This window comes from Diadema setosum, chromosome 9 (genome assembly GCF_964275005.1).
Source record: "Diadema setosum chromosome 9, eeDiaSeto1, whole genome shotgun sequence".
In the NCBI taxonomy this organism is placed as follows: domain Eukaryota; kingdom Metazoa; phylum Echinodermata; class Echinoidea; order Diadematoida; family Diadematidae; genus Diadema; species Diadema setosum.
Window position 1 is genome coordinate 5,921,335 of NC_092693.1, and position 15,811 is coordinate 5,937,145.

The window sequence follows — 15,811 nt, forward strand, 5'->3', positions numbered from 1 at the left end:
TCCATGGCCAAGATCTTAAGGGGGGGGGGGGCCTTTAGGCCCCCCCCCCCCCCCCAGTCTTTCGAGCTACCAAAGTAGCCCAGTCTTTTTAGGGTTTAACATAAACAAGCTATTCAAATATACACAGAGAAACAGATGTAAAGACTTGTCATCAAGATACAACTTCATGTTTAGCCCTGTTAGTGCAATTATCATGACGTCATTTGCTGTTTTGCATTATGCACTGCATGTACAGTCATTCACTATGCATAATCCGGCAAATTATTGAAACTGTCTACGGGAGGAAGGGATAACGTGCAAGACTTTTTGCTCCTACCCAGCGGTCTGCCGGCAGCAAATCGTGGCATCTCCGACTCTGGCTGGATGGGCTTCTTTTCGAGGCTGCTCGTGCTGATTCTCTCGACCTCGTTGACCGGCTTTCGCAGAGTGTTGAGGTCGTATGCGTCGTTGTCCTCCTCACCGCCCCCTTCCTCATCGTAATTGATGAAGTTTTCGCGGATGTCGTCCTCTGGGTCCACTGCGAAAATGTTGGCCGACTTTCGGTCCTTCTGCTGGGTGTAGACAATCAGGAACAGAAGCACCACTAGAGAGGAGAGAATACAGATTAGAAACAGATAGATTAGTAATCAAATAATCAGATTCAAACTTGATGAGCATACCATTAGCTATTGCCCAAATGATTTTTCCCTGACGAAAAGGGCCTAACATAAGATCTCTTCAACATGAGGCTATCCCATTGCACTGGCAAGTCAAAAAATGAAATAGACAATAAGCATCTATCTTTTTTGCAATTATTCAGTGATATCACATCTAATCATATACCTTACAACAGGAAATTCGGCACCTGATATATAAACGTCAATGCAAAATCATCGCAGCGCAACCTGGAATGGCCTCCAATAGCCATGCAGTCTAATTGCAAAGCCTCCAAAAAAAATAATGCATTACAACTACTTAATGAAATGATTATATCCTGCTTGCATTGGGTGCATTTTTCTACAACATGGGGATAGCACTGAAAAGCCTTACATGAAAGCTATGGGTGCATTGTCTAAAACAAACAAACAAACAAACAAACAAACAAACACAGTCGTCCTCAAATGCACCGCAGAAGGCAGAGGTGAGGACCGAGGTAAACAGGGAGTCTGAGGGTGGCTATTAAAAAAATGGTAATATGAATCCTAATCAAATGATGACTAGTTAAGAGCAATCACATAACAAGTCTTTCATTTTGCCTAACTTGCCAAGCAGGCACAAGATTTTACCATTGTCAGCGTACAACCAGTACAAACAACCCCTCAAATGAGACCCACGTGACTGTGGCTTGCCATAATCACACTCACTGTCGTCAAGATTGCATACTGAACAGTGCACACTCAATCAGTTAAAAGCATGCGCTCAATCAATTTACCATTAACATGTCCTAAGTTTGTGTTCAGTGTGATTGGAACATATCTTCGGACATCATGGCTTTTGAGCAAGTTCCACATCTACAATGTAGCTGACTGGTATTTACCAAAAAGGTAAACAACAAAGAAGTTCATAGAACCATTTTATACAACAAATGATGCACAGGTTTAAATATGAGTATTTCTTTGAATACTCACGTATAATGAGCAGAATGCACAGGATGAGGAGACCGATGCCCAGAGGGCTGAATCCCAGGTTCGATACTTGCGTGGCGTAGCTTTCCTGACACAAGGTGCCCCTGTAGCCAAAGGGGCAGGTGCAGTTGAACCCCGGGGTGTACTCGTTGCATGTTCCTCCATTCTGGCAGGGGTTGGGCTCACATTCTATGATGTCGGTGCACGTGTCACCCGAAGACGGCTCGGTGCCAACGGGGCATCTGTGAGCAACACACAGTGTCAGACAGGACAGGTGGAAATATTTTACAAATGCCTCGCAAAGGGGAATGAGGTCCTGATGAAATGTTGAAAAATAGATACTCTCATGTCCTTCAATTTCTTGCTATAATTCCCCTTCTTATCACTTCTTGGATCTCAGTGACTTATCCATCTAATGTCTTAGGCCCTATATAACTATATATGTGACTCATCATGAAACATGTGATTAAAAACACATATACATGTACAATGAACGACACAAAAACAATGGGCATATACACATAGATTTCAACTTTAACCAAAATCATGACAGTTTGGGTGACTATCCTGTGGTATTAATGCTGAAAGACTAATCTACAAAGACTGATGATGTGAAAGAGTGACACATTTTTTCATCTATTTTGTTTTTGGACAGTTACTCTTATTTTTTATCATTGTAGATCTGCTGATTTTAGCCGAGGTTAAAACTGATTTATACTGCCTTACCATCATGCCCCTTGAGGGAGAAGGTTATGAAGACAGATATTTTCATCTTCCACATGATGACTTCACTTTCAAGCTTCTCATTCCTACAGACATTCTTACAATGGCATGGATCTGGCTAATGGAAACAATTTCCTATACAAGGCATGAGACACACAGCCACTGGTCTCATTCAATTTATTCAATTTACCACCAAGACACTAACTTCATCAGAAGAAGAGGGGAGGGGGACAAACAAATTTCAAAGGTCACGATCTACTCACATGCACTCATACAATCGCCAGTGATCAAGGCACTCCAGATCTCCAGTGCAGGGGAAGCTTTCGCACACGTCTGAAGGACATCCTTCCACCACACCGGCAGAGGGTGTGGCCTCGGCGTAGTCATTGGTGCCGGTGAAACCGAGATAGCGATTGTCGATCCTGGGGTCGTTCATGCAACCTGTGACATCAGAGAGGCAAGATGATTTTAGTTGGGGGGTCAGTGGCCGTCATACGAAGAATGTAGGGGTCACTGACCTACATAATCTCTCAGCAATTAACGATAAGAGTCTATTGCAAGTCATTCTGTGATATGTACATACTAATAAAAAGAATCTGATACATTCTTTCCCACTGTGACAAATCAAAACAGGGTGTCATTCCGGTCTGTGAGCGATCTTCCTGAAATCAATATTTTGTTGATAACAAGAGACCCAGGGGTCACGCGCTCACCTGAGTATCGCAATTTCACCTTCCATGCATTCTTGCACACTCATACCTGAGAACATTGGAAACTTAGGTGGGCATATATGGATCCCCCCTCCTCAACTCCAGGGTAGGGGGGGGGGGGGCAGGCAGCCCTGCTGGATCTGCAATGAACAAACTTGGAACTAAAGTCATCAATGTACAAACTCATGGTAATAACTTTGCTTTACCATTTCTGGTTCTAGAGTAGTAGATTTTAAATATTCCTTGATGTGGGGGGGGGGGGGGGGGGGGGGGGCTAGGGGCCCCCAAGAGGGACATGGTGCCCATTTGAAGGAATTGAGATTCTATCCCCCTAGGGATGCTACCTGCTAAGTTTGGTCAAAATTCATCATGAGGTTTTCAAAAAGAAGATGAACATGTACAATTCAGGTCCCATTAGGACCCATCCCCATCCCCTCTCCTGGGTCCCAAAAGGGGGGGGGGGGGGGGGCACCCCTGATTCTGCCAATCCCATGAACGAACTACAGTCATCAATGAATTAAATCATAGTATTATCTAAGCCCTGTCACTTCTGGTTCTAGAGAAGATTTTTAAAGATTCCTTAATTTTAGGGGATTTGGGCCCCCTGGGGGCCCCCAGGTGGGCCATGGTGCCCATTTGAACAAATTGAGATCCTATCCCCCTAGGGATGCTACCTACCAAGTTTGGTGAAAATCAGACATGGGGATCTCAAAGTGAAGATGAAAAAGTACAATTTAGGCCCCATTAGGACCCCTCCCAAGCCCCTTCCCCTGGGTCCCAAGGGGGGCACCCCTGATTCCCCCATGAACAAACTTGAAACTACAGTCATCAATGTACTAATTCATAGAATTAACTAAGCCCTATCACTTCTGGTTCTAGAGAAGAAGATTTTTAAAGATTCCTTAATTTTAGGGGGTTTGTGCCCCCCTGGGGCCCCCCAGGTGGGCCATGGTGCCCATTTGAACAAATTGAGATCCTATCCCCCTAGGGATGCTACCTGCCAAGTTTGGTGAAAATTGGTCATGGGGTTCTCAAGAAGAAGATGAAAATGTAAAAAGTTTACGCACGACGCACAACGGACGACGGACGACGCACGACGCACGACGGACGCCAGACGAAGGGCTAAAAAAGGTGGGAAAAATACTGCTTATACAGAAAATATTAGGACACAAATTGAGCAATCTCACTGAAATAGACCTCTACCATGCCAAAAGGAGGTTCTACATGTAGATCAATCACTTTCGACCACATCCCACATAAACAATAACTCATCCACTTGGCGCTCAGACACACCATAGCCTCGTGTAAATTCTCACCCATGTAGTCATCAGAGACCGCAGCCAAGTCAACCACAGCTCCTATAACCAGTGTTTCGGGGTCAACCGACAGCTCCGAGAAGGTGCTCTCCCTGCTCTCCGTCTCTTTGGCGCCGCCTCCTCCGTCGATGGTGATGGTCACATGGTTATCGTAGCGGTCAAAACGGACCACATGCCATGCTCCATTGCTGATGATGAAACCGTCCAACGTGACTGAGACGGGAGCATCTCCTAGATGCCAGTCTACCTTGAGGTTTGAGTTGAGCACCTGTGCAGAGGATGATGAGGACAATACACTGCATGATTTGTTGCCAGACACTACCTTGTACCTACTGCTAACATGGGTCTAAATTCACAGAAGCAGTTCATAACGATGGTGATGCACAATAATTGCATGTCTCCCCATAGCAGCAGGTGAGCAACCAGCTGCAAATATTTCACTGTGACAATGCTTCATGCAATCACTGTATATTATGCAGTAGATTGCAAATTACCTTCTGAAACACACTTCTGATTAGGGAGACAGTCTCCACCTCCACCACACCAAATTTCACACCATTTCTGTGGTTTAAGTGTCGAAGTAGTTCCAAGTTTTCTTTCCTCTGACCCCATCACACTGAAAAGGTTGACATTTCTATTCAAATCAACAGCTAAAAAAGACTGACTAAAGCAAGCCAGTTACTCAAAACAAGGCTGTAGTATGGCTCTAAAATCTTCTTATGTTGGAGTAAAGAGAAAATGTAACACCAAAACACATTTTTGACATCTCTCGAAAAGGCCAAAAGATAATAAAAAATATTCTCACGGATTACATTGTTGGATACATACCATATCATAAACATATTTATTTGAATGACTGGTATGATCCACTTGTTCATACTATTGTAAAATGCCCTCAACAAGTCCTCCTCGCATATGCATGTGTTGTGACCAAACAATCTGCACTCATTACATAATCCTCTTACCGTAGCAACAGGATGAGTTCTGTGAAAGAAGTGGAGTCGTGACCTACCTCCATTTTGATGTATTCGTATGTGTTGGCATTGGAGATGGACCAGATGAGACCACTGGGCTCTCGTGTGCGGACCATAATCTGGTAGAGTGATGTGCGGCCATCATTGTACAGGGTGGCATCTAAGAGCCGGTAATTCACATAGCTGTCCACACCAAAGTCATACGGTGTCAGCTCTGCGACATCAAAAGACGGGGATGAGACAAGAGAGAGAGAATTTGGAGGAGGCGTTAAAAAGTGACGGCTACAACCTTCATGAAGGCTTCAACCTTCATACAGTGACATTGTCAACACGGGACTTACATGTATGTGCCCAAACTACAGCCATGTGAAAACATTTATCCCGTATGTAACTACTCCACACACTCCTACACAGCCCTTTGATTGGCAGCATCCATCTCAGTTAGATGAAGTCAACAATGTATGCATTAATAATGGATAGAAATAGTGAGTTCAAATGACTTTTGTGCATTGAGAAGAAAGAATTTAGATAGTGGCAAGACAAAGTAACAAGAAAAGTTGCAACTGCTCAAATGAAAGTACGCTTTGTCTCACCAGTCAAGCAATCGTTGCCTGAATAGCCTGGATAACAGATGCAGACATAGGAATCCAGGTCTGCCTCGCACACCCCGTTGTTGCAGACGGGATTGCCGTCGTCGTCCAGACACTGTCCGTCCGTGCGGGGGCAGCCGGCCTCGGTCTTGGAGGAAACGCCCGGAGTCTCCAGGTCGTAGAGGAAACCGTCGGATTTCAGATTCCGGATGCATCCATCAAATCCGGAGGACGGCGTCACGCGGGGGATGTTATAGGCTGGGTCCACTCCACCAAGGAAGAGAGGCGTCTTGACGTTAAGGAATCTACCATCAGAGAAAGACAAGTGATTAGAAACCGCCCCTAATGATGAGGAACACATTGAAGCAGAAGAAGAGACAAAAGGGATAATCTGAATCAAAGGCCGCCACTACATGTCCAAACACTGCGCATTAAAGAGCACGGAAACTGAAATGTAGTGAGGCTCATTGGAAAACACTGCACAGGTCATGAAGAGAAGAAATCTACTGACTGTAATTAAAAAAACGATCTGTGTAGTTAAAAAGTCAACAGTATCAAAATCTGGAAAGAAATTGCATGCGTGGGGGAGGGGGGTGGAGGAGGTATGAAACCTTACTTGTTTGGTCCTGGTGTTTGACCACTGACTCTGCACACGCTGTAGTCTGCTGACGTTGAGCTTGACGTTTCAGTAACTACAGCATTCTCGCAGCGGTCCACTGTCATTTCCACAAACTGGAGATGGAGAGGGAACACATTATGGAAATATCATCAACAAAATCGCAACGAGCATTCTGAAGACGGACCATTTTTTGACAACATGCACAAAAGGCAAAGGGACACATTTGGGAAACACATTGCTAATGGTGCATGAAGATGTCTCTCTCTCTCTTCATTTTCCTCTCTTTCTCTCTCTTCATACTTCTGCTCACTTTCAAATGTATTCATGGTCTCGCCTCTCCTTACTTATCCAAACTCATAACCATCCCTCATCCATACCGGTACACCCTCCGCCCCTCACAAGGTATCACACTGAATCATCCAACTTCCAAGATGCTGGTCACATTTGGTGACGACAAATTTTCACCTGCTGCTTGAAAACATTGGAATCAACTACCCCAAACTCTCCGCAACCAGCAATCTCTCATCGTCTTCAAAAAGCATCTAAAAACTCATTTGTTTCATTAATGTTAATAATCCAATGGTAAAGCGCATTTGAACATGCATGTACTTTTATGGAAAATGAACTATATAAATGTATTACAAGTATTATCATTATTATTATTAACAATCTGTTCATTACCTGTCCATTTCTGTAGACATCAATGCGATGCCACTCTCCATTCGCTAGTTCCAGTGTGTTCTCCCCCGTCACCGAGAGTACCAGGTTCTCCGTGGTGCCCTCGATGGAGCCAAGATTGATGGTGAGCCTGGCCCGGCCATCTACCAACTCCAGGAGGATCACGTCCATGGGGTCCGTCTCCTCGCCCGACAGGGGCCCCAGGGGTCCGTTGTACAGCAGGGTCCCCGAGGAGACCTGTGTGATGAATTCGATGGAGAGGCTGGTCTCCTCACACTGCCGTAGCGTGGCAAACGAGGCATAGCCGTCGTTGAAGCTGCGCTTGGTCTGCTGACAGTTGGGGCCGTCGTAGCCGTACGGGCACGTACACCTGTTAGAGGGAGAGAGGAATGCATACTGTTGAGAGGGAAAGTCACTTGCCTTGAGCCAAACCATTCCCCATATTTTTTTTCCCTCTGACATTGCTTTCTCTTCTTAAACTAATATTTAGTTTGACTCTTAACAATTACGGCTACAAAGTAGTGGTGATGACACACCAAAATGAGACATATTATGCTTGAAAATGCATAAATCTATTAGCAATCACACTGTTTAGAAAAAAAATGATGGTATCCAAACCATGTACAAATATATGACAGAAGATCTGTTTCTCTGTTCCCACATAAATTTGTCCTATAATATTCCCTAGAAGTCTAATTGAAGGTTAACTCACTGGTAAGTGCCACCGTAGACATCTACACAGGTGCCTCCGTTAAGGCAGGGGCTGGATTCACAGGTGCCTGGCTGATCTGTGCGGGACGCACACTCGCAGACTGCCTCCACGTAGGAGGAGACGGCCACAAAAGACGCAGAGCCGGAATCCACAACGGTGGGGGTGTTGTTGACCTTCAGAACGTTGCTGCACGAAGACTCACACACGCTCTCAACCACACACAGGTCGACAGGGAGCTGTGCCACCGTCACACCAAGCTGGCTCTCAATCTGAAAGCACAAAGGATAAAACGAAACAAAGGTTAAAGGAGACATCCACATGATTTTCAGACTTTTACATATGGTCAACTATAAATTGGTTATACTTGGCACAGAGTTTCACAATCTATAGTGATTGGGATGAAGAAAAAGAATGTTTTCAAATTTCCAAACAAATCACAGTGAACTAGGACGATGACATGACAGCCTCACTACAAGAATGCATTAGTAGGAGTTCAAGGAAGCAGAACAAATGAAGGAAGCATGCATAAATTTCACACAGGTGAGGTTGCTACATTTCTGAAATATGTGAGGCTCCCATGTCATCAACACTGTTCAGTGTAATTGGTTTCAGGTTTTTAGAATATTGATTTCTCTGCTCAAGGACCACAATACATTCCAAAAATCTATACATGGAACTGTGGATTTATGTACTCCATGATGTGATATTATTTCAGCATGGTACCCAAGGAGAACTGAACAAATTCACACAAACCCAATTCCAGTACTGACAGCAGATGAACATTGGGATGTGAGAATGATGATCTGTTACTTTAACTTACTTCGTCCAACACGCCAAGAGCCGCCAGGTCAAGTTGGTCAGCAGGGTAGTAAGGAGAACCATGGGCAGCATAGCGAACGTCCACCAAGTTTGGCCCTACATTGATGACGCTGAAGATGTCGAGGTTCTCTGGCCGAGCTCCCGTCGCCCCTACAAGAATGCCCTTGAGGGTGTCTAGCGGGGTCACGCCCTCTTCGTTGGGAGTGATCAGGGCCTCGGCGGTGGTGCCCGACAGGCGAATGGATCCCGAGCTGAAGACGGCCTCACGCGGAATTTCCTTGACCGTGACGACGACGGTGGAAGTCTGGTCGGGGAATTCCCCGCCGTCAGAAACAATGACCTTCAAGGTATACACGCCATCTGGAGTCCCTTCCTTCATGATGATCTGCCCACTTTGCTCATCCAGCTTGAATGTGAAATTAATACATCAGAGATAGAAACCTCATTAAAACTCATTAAGCCGTCATTATGAAACAAAAAAACAACAACAACAAAGTTCTAAATTCACATACTGCATTCAAGCAGTAAGTCAAAACCTAGCTTTGCTCTGCAAGTTTAGAAGTACAATGAAATGCCAACAACAGAGCAATGGCCGCCTATTTCGGTTCATTAAAAGATGCAATATAACGTTATATTGAATGCAGGCTTCATACAAGGTATACAACATAAAATGTCATGAAACATGCACATACAGTTGAACTAATGTACATACCAGTCCGACACCACAAACTGAATTCCTACAGTATGATATCAAGATGAGCAATTCCTTGTAATTTCAACAGCCACATACTTGTTTAAAGAAGAATAAAAAGAGAAAATATATACAGTCACAGTATATGGTCACTACAAAAAACTTCCCCTGAGATAAAGTCTTGTTAAAGACCCTGTATGTAGCAGCCACCTGTCTATAAGGGCCATTTTTCTGTCTTCCTTGGGTGGCCACTGCAGGCAGGTTAGAATGTAGATACACTATCTAGTGTAGATGTCAGCTACTCAGAATTATTGAGGACCTTCACATCCTAGCATAATCTTAATATTGCAATGAACTGCCAACAACAGACAAAAGTGAGAAAGAGACAGACAAATAAACAACAGACTAACTTACAGAGAGACAATGTAGAGACAGGGGAGACTAAGAGAGAGAGAGAGAAAGGGGGGGGGGGAAGAGAGAAGAGGTGGCTTCGTTGAATCTTTTTGAAGTGTGGCTCACCTCAAATTGCTCTGGGAACGGTGCATCTTCAGGAATGGTGTATGTCTTGTCGTCCAGGATGTCTGGGTCAACGACCTCCACCTGTCCAACCTGAGTGGTTGGAATCTCGCCTATGTGTGGACAGCCACCACAAAAAAAAAAAAAAAGAAAGAAAGAAAGAAAAGAAAACACATATTGTCAAATCAGACATGCTAATTCTGAAGAAATTATATCATGGAATAATCAGATGCTGTGATATTGATAAGTCCACCAGATGAAGAGTTTATTCATAGGACTGAAAATGGGTTACACCATAACAAGCAAATTATGTCCTCTCATGGGAAGAGACAAATCTCAATACTGTAAACAGATTAACAAATATTACCAACTTTATTTTCTGCTCATTTCATTCCAAGATTTGAAATAAAAAAAAGGTACTGACTATTCCACTATCACGGCTCTGGTCATCTGCCTTTATTATTTAACTTAAAGTTCATGTCGTATGCTAAGATAATTCACATTATATGTCATGACATAATTCTGCATAAAGACAATTAAGAACTGCTCATTTGAGGGACCTAAACGGGAAGTTACAATGTCAAGGCAGCCCTCAGTAGAGAAATGCCTACAAGGCACAGGAGACTAACCTAAAAACAGACATCATTTTGCCTGCTGGAAGTAATGGGAATACTTCACAGGTGTGCAAACAATAACATTTTTCAGCACTCGGCGATATCACTCTGCTTCTTACTGGGAGAAAATAACTTTTACCAGAGTGCATTACTGTTTAAGAGGTTTTTGCACACTTTTATTTCAAACTTCTACTGTTGTAAACAGCTTCCTCCCAAGATCTCATTTTTGCAACTGTAAAGTGGAGGGCCCATATAGTATCTGAGGTCAACTTTACCTCTGATAAATAAAAAAAAAAGGCTTACAAAGCAAGAGTCATTAAAACCTTGCAATCACGACACGACAACACAGTGTAGAACACAGATCATACATGTTAGCACCTGTTAGCTTGACATCAACTTTAACTCTAATCTGCACAATACCATTGAACACATGATAAACAGCTTATGGAGGAAAAATCTACAAAAACAAAACAAATGTTGATGGATCCTACTACATCTAAGATCAAACACAAGTCAGACTCTCAAATTCACAAAGATAGGTTCTTTCTGTAAACTAAGAAGGATAAGGCACAACACAAACAATGTAGCACACAGCAGTATGGAAAATGTTCATCATACACAACACTGACAGAATTATGAGCTTTTGGATTAGTCTGAATTGAGACATCTACAGTTTAGCAGGGCAAAAAGATGGGCATAGGTTTCATGCTATGAGAAGAAAGTGAAACACGATGAGATGCATCAACCTACACAAATTCAACATTTCTTCATTGTTGAATGTGAGTGTGTGAACATGTTCACTACTGTATATGCCAAATATTTTGCGGGGTAATCATTTTCACAAATTTTGTGAGTTGTGTCTATTCATGAATTGAAAAACATGCGAAAATATTGACTTTGATCCCAACATGAAAGTGACATGCAAACATACATTTGTCCATTCAGTACTGTACAAACGATCACGAAGTTAACCACTTACAAAATTGTTGAGAAGTCCCGATTCGCAAAAAATTAGACTCACTAAATATCTAGTGTATACAGTAGTTCTCGAGGTTGAGGGAAGAAAAGAAACTCAAGTGTTTCTAAGCGATTAATGATGGTGAATAAAATCATAGGTGCAGATAAACACTACATGTAATGTGCACGCATTTTATTATACTGTGCGTATGTGTGTCTTAAACACACCAATCTGATTCTGCTATGAACAAACTTGAAACAACAGTTGTCAATATACTGACTTATTGTACTAACTTAGCTCAATCACTTCTGGTTCTAGAAAAAAAAAAAAATCTTTAAAGATTCCTGAATGGGGGGTGGGTTGGGCCCCCTGGGGATCCCCATATGGGGATTGGTGCCCATTTGATGGAATTGAGAGTCTTTCCCCCTATAGGGATGCTACCTGCCAAGTTTGGTGAAAATTCATGATAGGGTTCTCAAGAAAAAGATGAAAATTAACAATTTGGCCCCAATCTAGGCCCCATGCCCCCCCCCCCCCCCCCCAGGTGGGGCATGGAGCCCATATGATGGGAATGAGATTCTATCCCCCTAGGGATGCTACCTGCCAAGTTTGGTGAAAATTCATCATGGGGTTCACAAGAAAAAGATGACAATTTACAATTTGGCCCCAATCTAGGCCCCCTCTAGGCCCCCCCCCCCCAGGTGGGGCATGGTGCCCATATGATGGGAATGAGATTCTATTCCCCTAGGGATGCTACCTGCCAAGTCAGGTGAAAATCCATCATGACATTTTCAAGAAAAAGATGAAAATGTACAATTTGGGCCCCATTAGGAATCCTCCCCACCCCCCACCCCCCTCTCCTGGGTCCCAAGGGGGGGGGGGGGGGGGGGGGCACCCCTGATTCTGCCATGAACAAACTTGAAACTACAGTCATCAATGTACTAACTCATAGTATTAATCTAGCTCTATCACTTCTGGTCCTAGAAAAGAAGATTTTTAAAGATTCCTTAATTTTGGGGGGTTTGGGCCCCTCTAGGACATGGTGCCCATATGAACAAATTGAGATCCTATCTCCCTAGGGATGCTACTGTACCTGCCAAGTTTGGTAAAAATTGGTAATGGGGTTCTCAAGAAGAAGATGAAAATGTAAAAAGTTTACGCACGACGCACGACGGATGCCTGACGAAGAGCGATCGCAATAGCTCACTTGAGCCTTTAGCTCAGGTGAGCTAAAAATTGTACGTCAGGCATTGCACTTTGAAGCAGAAATAACAGGGACACACAACTATGCTTTGTCAAAATTGCATACATCACTGTAAAGTTTGGTGATGATGTTTGTGTGTTGGGTGGGGGGCATGGGAGTAAAGTTTGGTGGTGTGTGTATGGGGAACGTAAGAGGGATGGTTAATAAAATGGAAGCATGCGACGATGTAAAACTAAAACTAATCACAACACATCTCACATAAGAAAATGATAATGTCAAAAAAAGGACAAAAAACAAATAAAAAACAAATGACAAAGCTCAACAGTGTGGCAAAAAAAAACCCCACCAACAACAACAACAAAAAACAAACAAACAAAGTAAAGACATAATGAAGACTTGGCACTGTCCAAACACAGTGAATGGAAAAATTCTAAAAGTGGGATGGGTCAGCGGGGAAGGGATTAAAAAGGATTGGGGTTAGCAGGACAGCTTGGCGTAGAAGGATGCTGTGTTCACGCAGGGGTTATATTAATCATAATTAAGTGGAGGAGAAAAGGAGAATACATACCAATATTAACATCTGGGTTTTGGCCTATATGATAATGGATGCAGCGCAGAGTTGCACAGAGGCAAAACAACACCAGTTAGTTTTCAAAAGCATATTAAATTCTCATTTAAAAAAAAACAACAATAACAGAATGGTACATATGCATTTATGGCCTTTTGATGTAATTGTGGTATTAATTGCCAAGACTATATAATGATGGTAAATATGGATGAATGAAAGAAATCTTTTATATATATCTACTGTCATTCCTAGGCATATTTTTCTGTCAGCTTTGCTCTTTCTTTCTTTTTTTCTCTCTCTCTTTTTGTTTTTGTATGTTTATGATGGCTGGGCACAGCTTCAATAAATTGTAGCAAGTTTGCAGCACACACACAGTCACATTTGAAAAGCATGAACATGAAAAATTGCAGCTTTACTCTAGTTTCACAGTTGTTGCAAGAAATGGAACAAAAGATGTATAGAGCAGAATCCACACAATCAATTTCTATGAACACTTCCCATGGAAATCTGCAAACACATGGAATGTCTCTTAAACAATTAATCTGGAACACAATGAAACGAGAGCAAAAGCTTATGATTTACCAGTCTGTCTGGGATGTGGTAATGTCAGAACTTATTCCATATCGCCACATGACACTGGTACTCCCTCCTAGATGTCCCATTTCAGCCAAATGGCTACTCAGTTCCCTCTGATAAGCGCTTTTAAGAACTTTGAAGAGGTTACCCTACCTCTTACAGGATTTTTTTTTTTTTTTCAGGGCATAGAAGATTCTCTTGGATGTTTTGACATCAGTGAAATTCTTAGTGATTGACTTGGGCATTTTGAAGCAAAGTGTCAAGATGTGATGATGAGCTGCCCAAAAGAGGGTAAAGGGAACCCCCACTTCCGCAGTCCCCGACAGTGTCCTGGGGTCAACACAGTTTTGATACTTAATACATGACATTACAACACAAGATTTCTTGAAGACGATACTACAGTATGGTTGACACAATAGCCAAAGAAAAGTGAAGTTACACGTTCTGCGATAGAGATGTACTGCATTACAATGTCCCTACATTTCACGCTTTGATGAGGGCAGAGTCTGCGTCTTGACAACAACAAAAAAGCTATGAAAGTGGAAATTTTTGCTGTGTTGAAATTTTGTGCATTTCAAGGACCAGAAACAAGCACGAAAATAAAACCATGCAAATATTTTTGCTCGCCATATGTACAAAAATGCAATGTCTGGATTTCATGGAGTTGGAAACATACGAAATTCATCTTACTTGGCAGAGCGCAAAAAATTACTCGCGTGAAAATATCCACTTTTACAGTAATCCATCAGACAATATATCAGACAATACATGTACATTGTACATCCCACAACACGCCCATGGAACCCTCTGGTAATATAACTCTGACAAGAGTTTTGTCTGCAGACTATACTGTCTCGGCAACAAACATGTCAATAACAGCTCCATCAGCCTCCTACCAGCTGGGACCCTGGACAAGCAGCCATGCTGACAAACATCTACTGAAAACAACATCCAGCCACCAGCAGACTTGACTGCCATGTGAATCTAATCATAGGGTTTACAACTACACACGGACACAGACACACACAGACACACACACACATAGACACAGGCACAGTCACAGATGCACACATCCTTCAGAATGCATGTAAAGTAAGACTTCTGAGCATGGATCACAGGTGCTAACCACCATCTAACCGTGGACTACAGAGCCAACAGATTTCAAGGAAGCCCAGGGACCTTATCACTCTCATCTGAGACGGTGAAATCTCACTGAGGGACGTTAATGACCCCATGGGGTGGAAGGAGCAATATGTTTTTAACTGCGATTTTGTGATCTACAGAATTTGTTTAGCATTTTATCCACAGCTGCTGTGTTGTATATCCAGAAGCAAGCTCATGAATTTTGCTCCTGTGGCCCATATGCGAAGAGATTTGCAAAACAAACATCACACACTCTCGCAACAGCTCAGATTTTAAGTTAAGGACGGCGTCACTGCAAATTCATCACGGGGAGCAGTTATGATGCATCAAACGGACTATTTTCTCTAGCACACAGAGGCAACTAACACAGTGTCATCACTCTGGCTACTGGCACTACTGACAGCCTCTCTCACCTTCGTAGTTGTAGACCAGGACGTTCTTGGTGTAAGCCTCGTGGGGGTTGTCGTTTACATCGAGGATGGTGATGGTGAGGGTGCTGGTTCCCGTCAGCAGCTCGGTCGTGTCCGTTTCACCCATCTCAAAGACCATGTCGAAGTACGGGAATTCCTCACGGTCAATGGGCACGCCATTGGTCTGCACACGAATGCCGTTTGAGGTGGGCACATCTAACAGTGAGAAGACAAGGTAAATGTGAAATTCTACCGAGCAAGACAATCTCTACACTAAACACAAGCTTCATATTTAATACACACAGTCAACAAAAATCCATAAAAGCATAAATACAAAATCAACAACAAAACAGTATACACATAAAATTGTCAACATCACATATAGG

At 43.0% G+C, this 15,811-nt stretch overlaps 1 protein-coding gene across 1 annotated transcript in view; it reads right to left on the bottom strand.

Annotated features, from left to right (window-relative positions):
• Positions 1-15,811, bottom strand: part of LOC140232980 (neural-cadherin-like) — a 62,679-nt gene that overhangs the window by 2,688 nt on the left and 44,180 nt on the right. The window contains exons 21-33 of the mRNA XM_072313085.1: positions 15,429-15,641; positions 13,297-13,320; positions 9,956-10,065; positions 8,747-9,151; positions 7,927-8,195; positions 7,218-7,584; positions 6,534-6,649; positions 5,921-6,222; positions 5,366-5,541; positions 4,354-4,621; positions 2,591-2,768; positions 1,608-1,846; positions 317-583 (exon numbers count right to left, since the gene is read on the bottom strand). Coding sequence (XP_072169186.1) covers positions 317-583; positions 1,608-1,846; positions 2,591-2,768; positions 4,354-4,621; positions 5,366-5,541; positions 5,921-6,222; positions 6,534-6,649; positions 7,218-7,584; positions 7,927-8,195; positions 8,747-9,151; positions 9,956-10,065; positions 13,297-13,320; positions 15,429-15,641 — 2,934 coding nt within the window. The remainder of the gene's footprint in view (positions 1-316; positions 584-1,607; positions 1,847-2,590; positions 2,769-4,353; positions 4,622-5,365; positions 5,542-5,920; positions 6,223-6,533; positions 6,650-7,217; positions 7,585-7,926; positions 8,196-8,746; positions 9,152-9,955; positions 10,066-13,296; positions 13,321-15,428; positions 15,642-15,811) is intronic.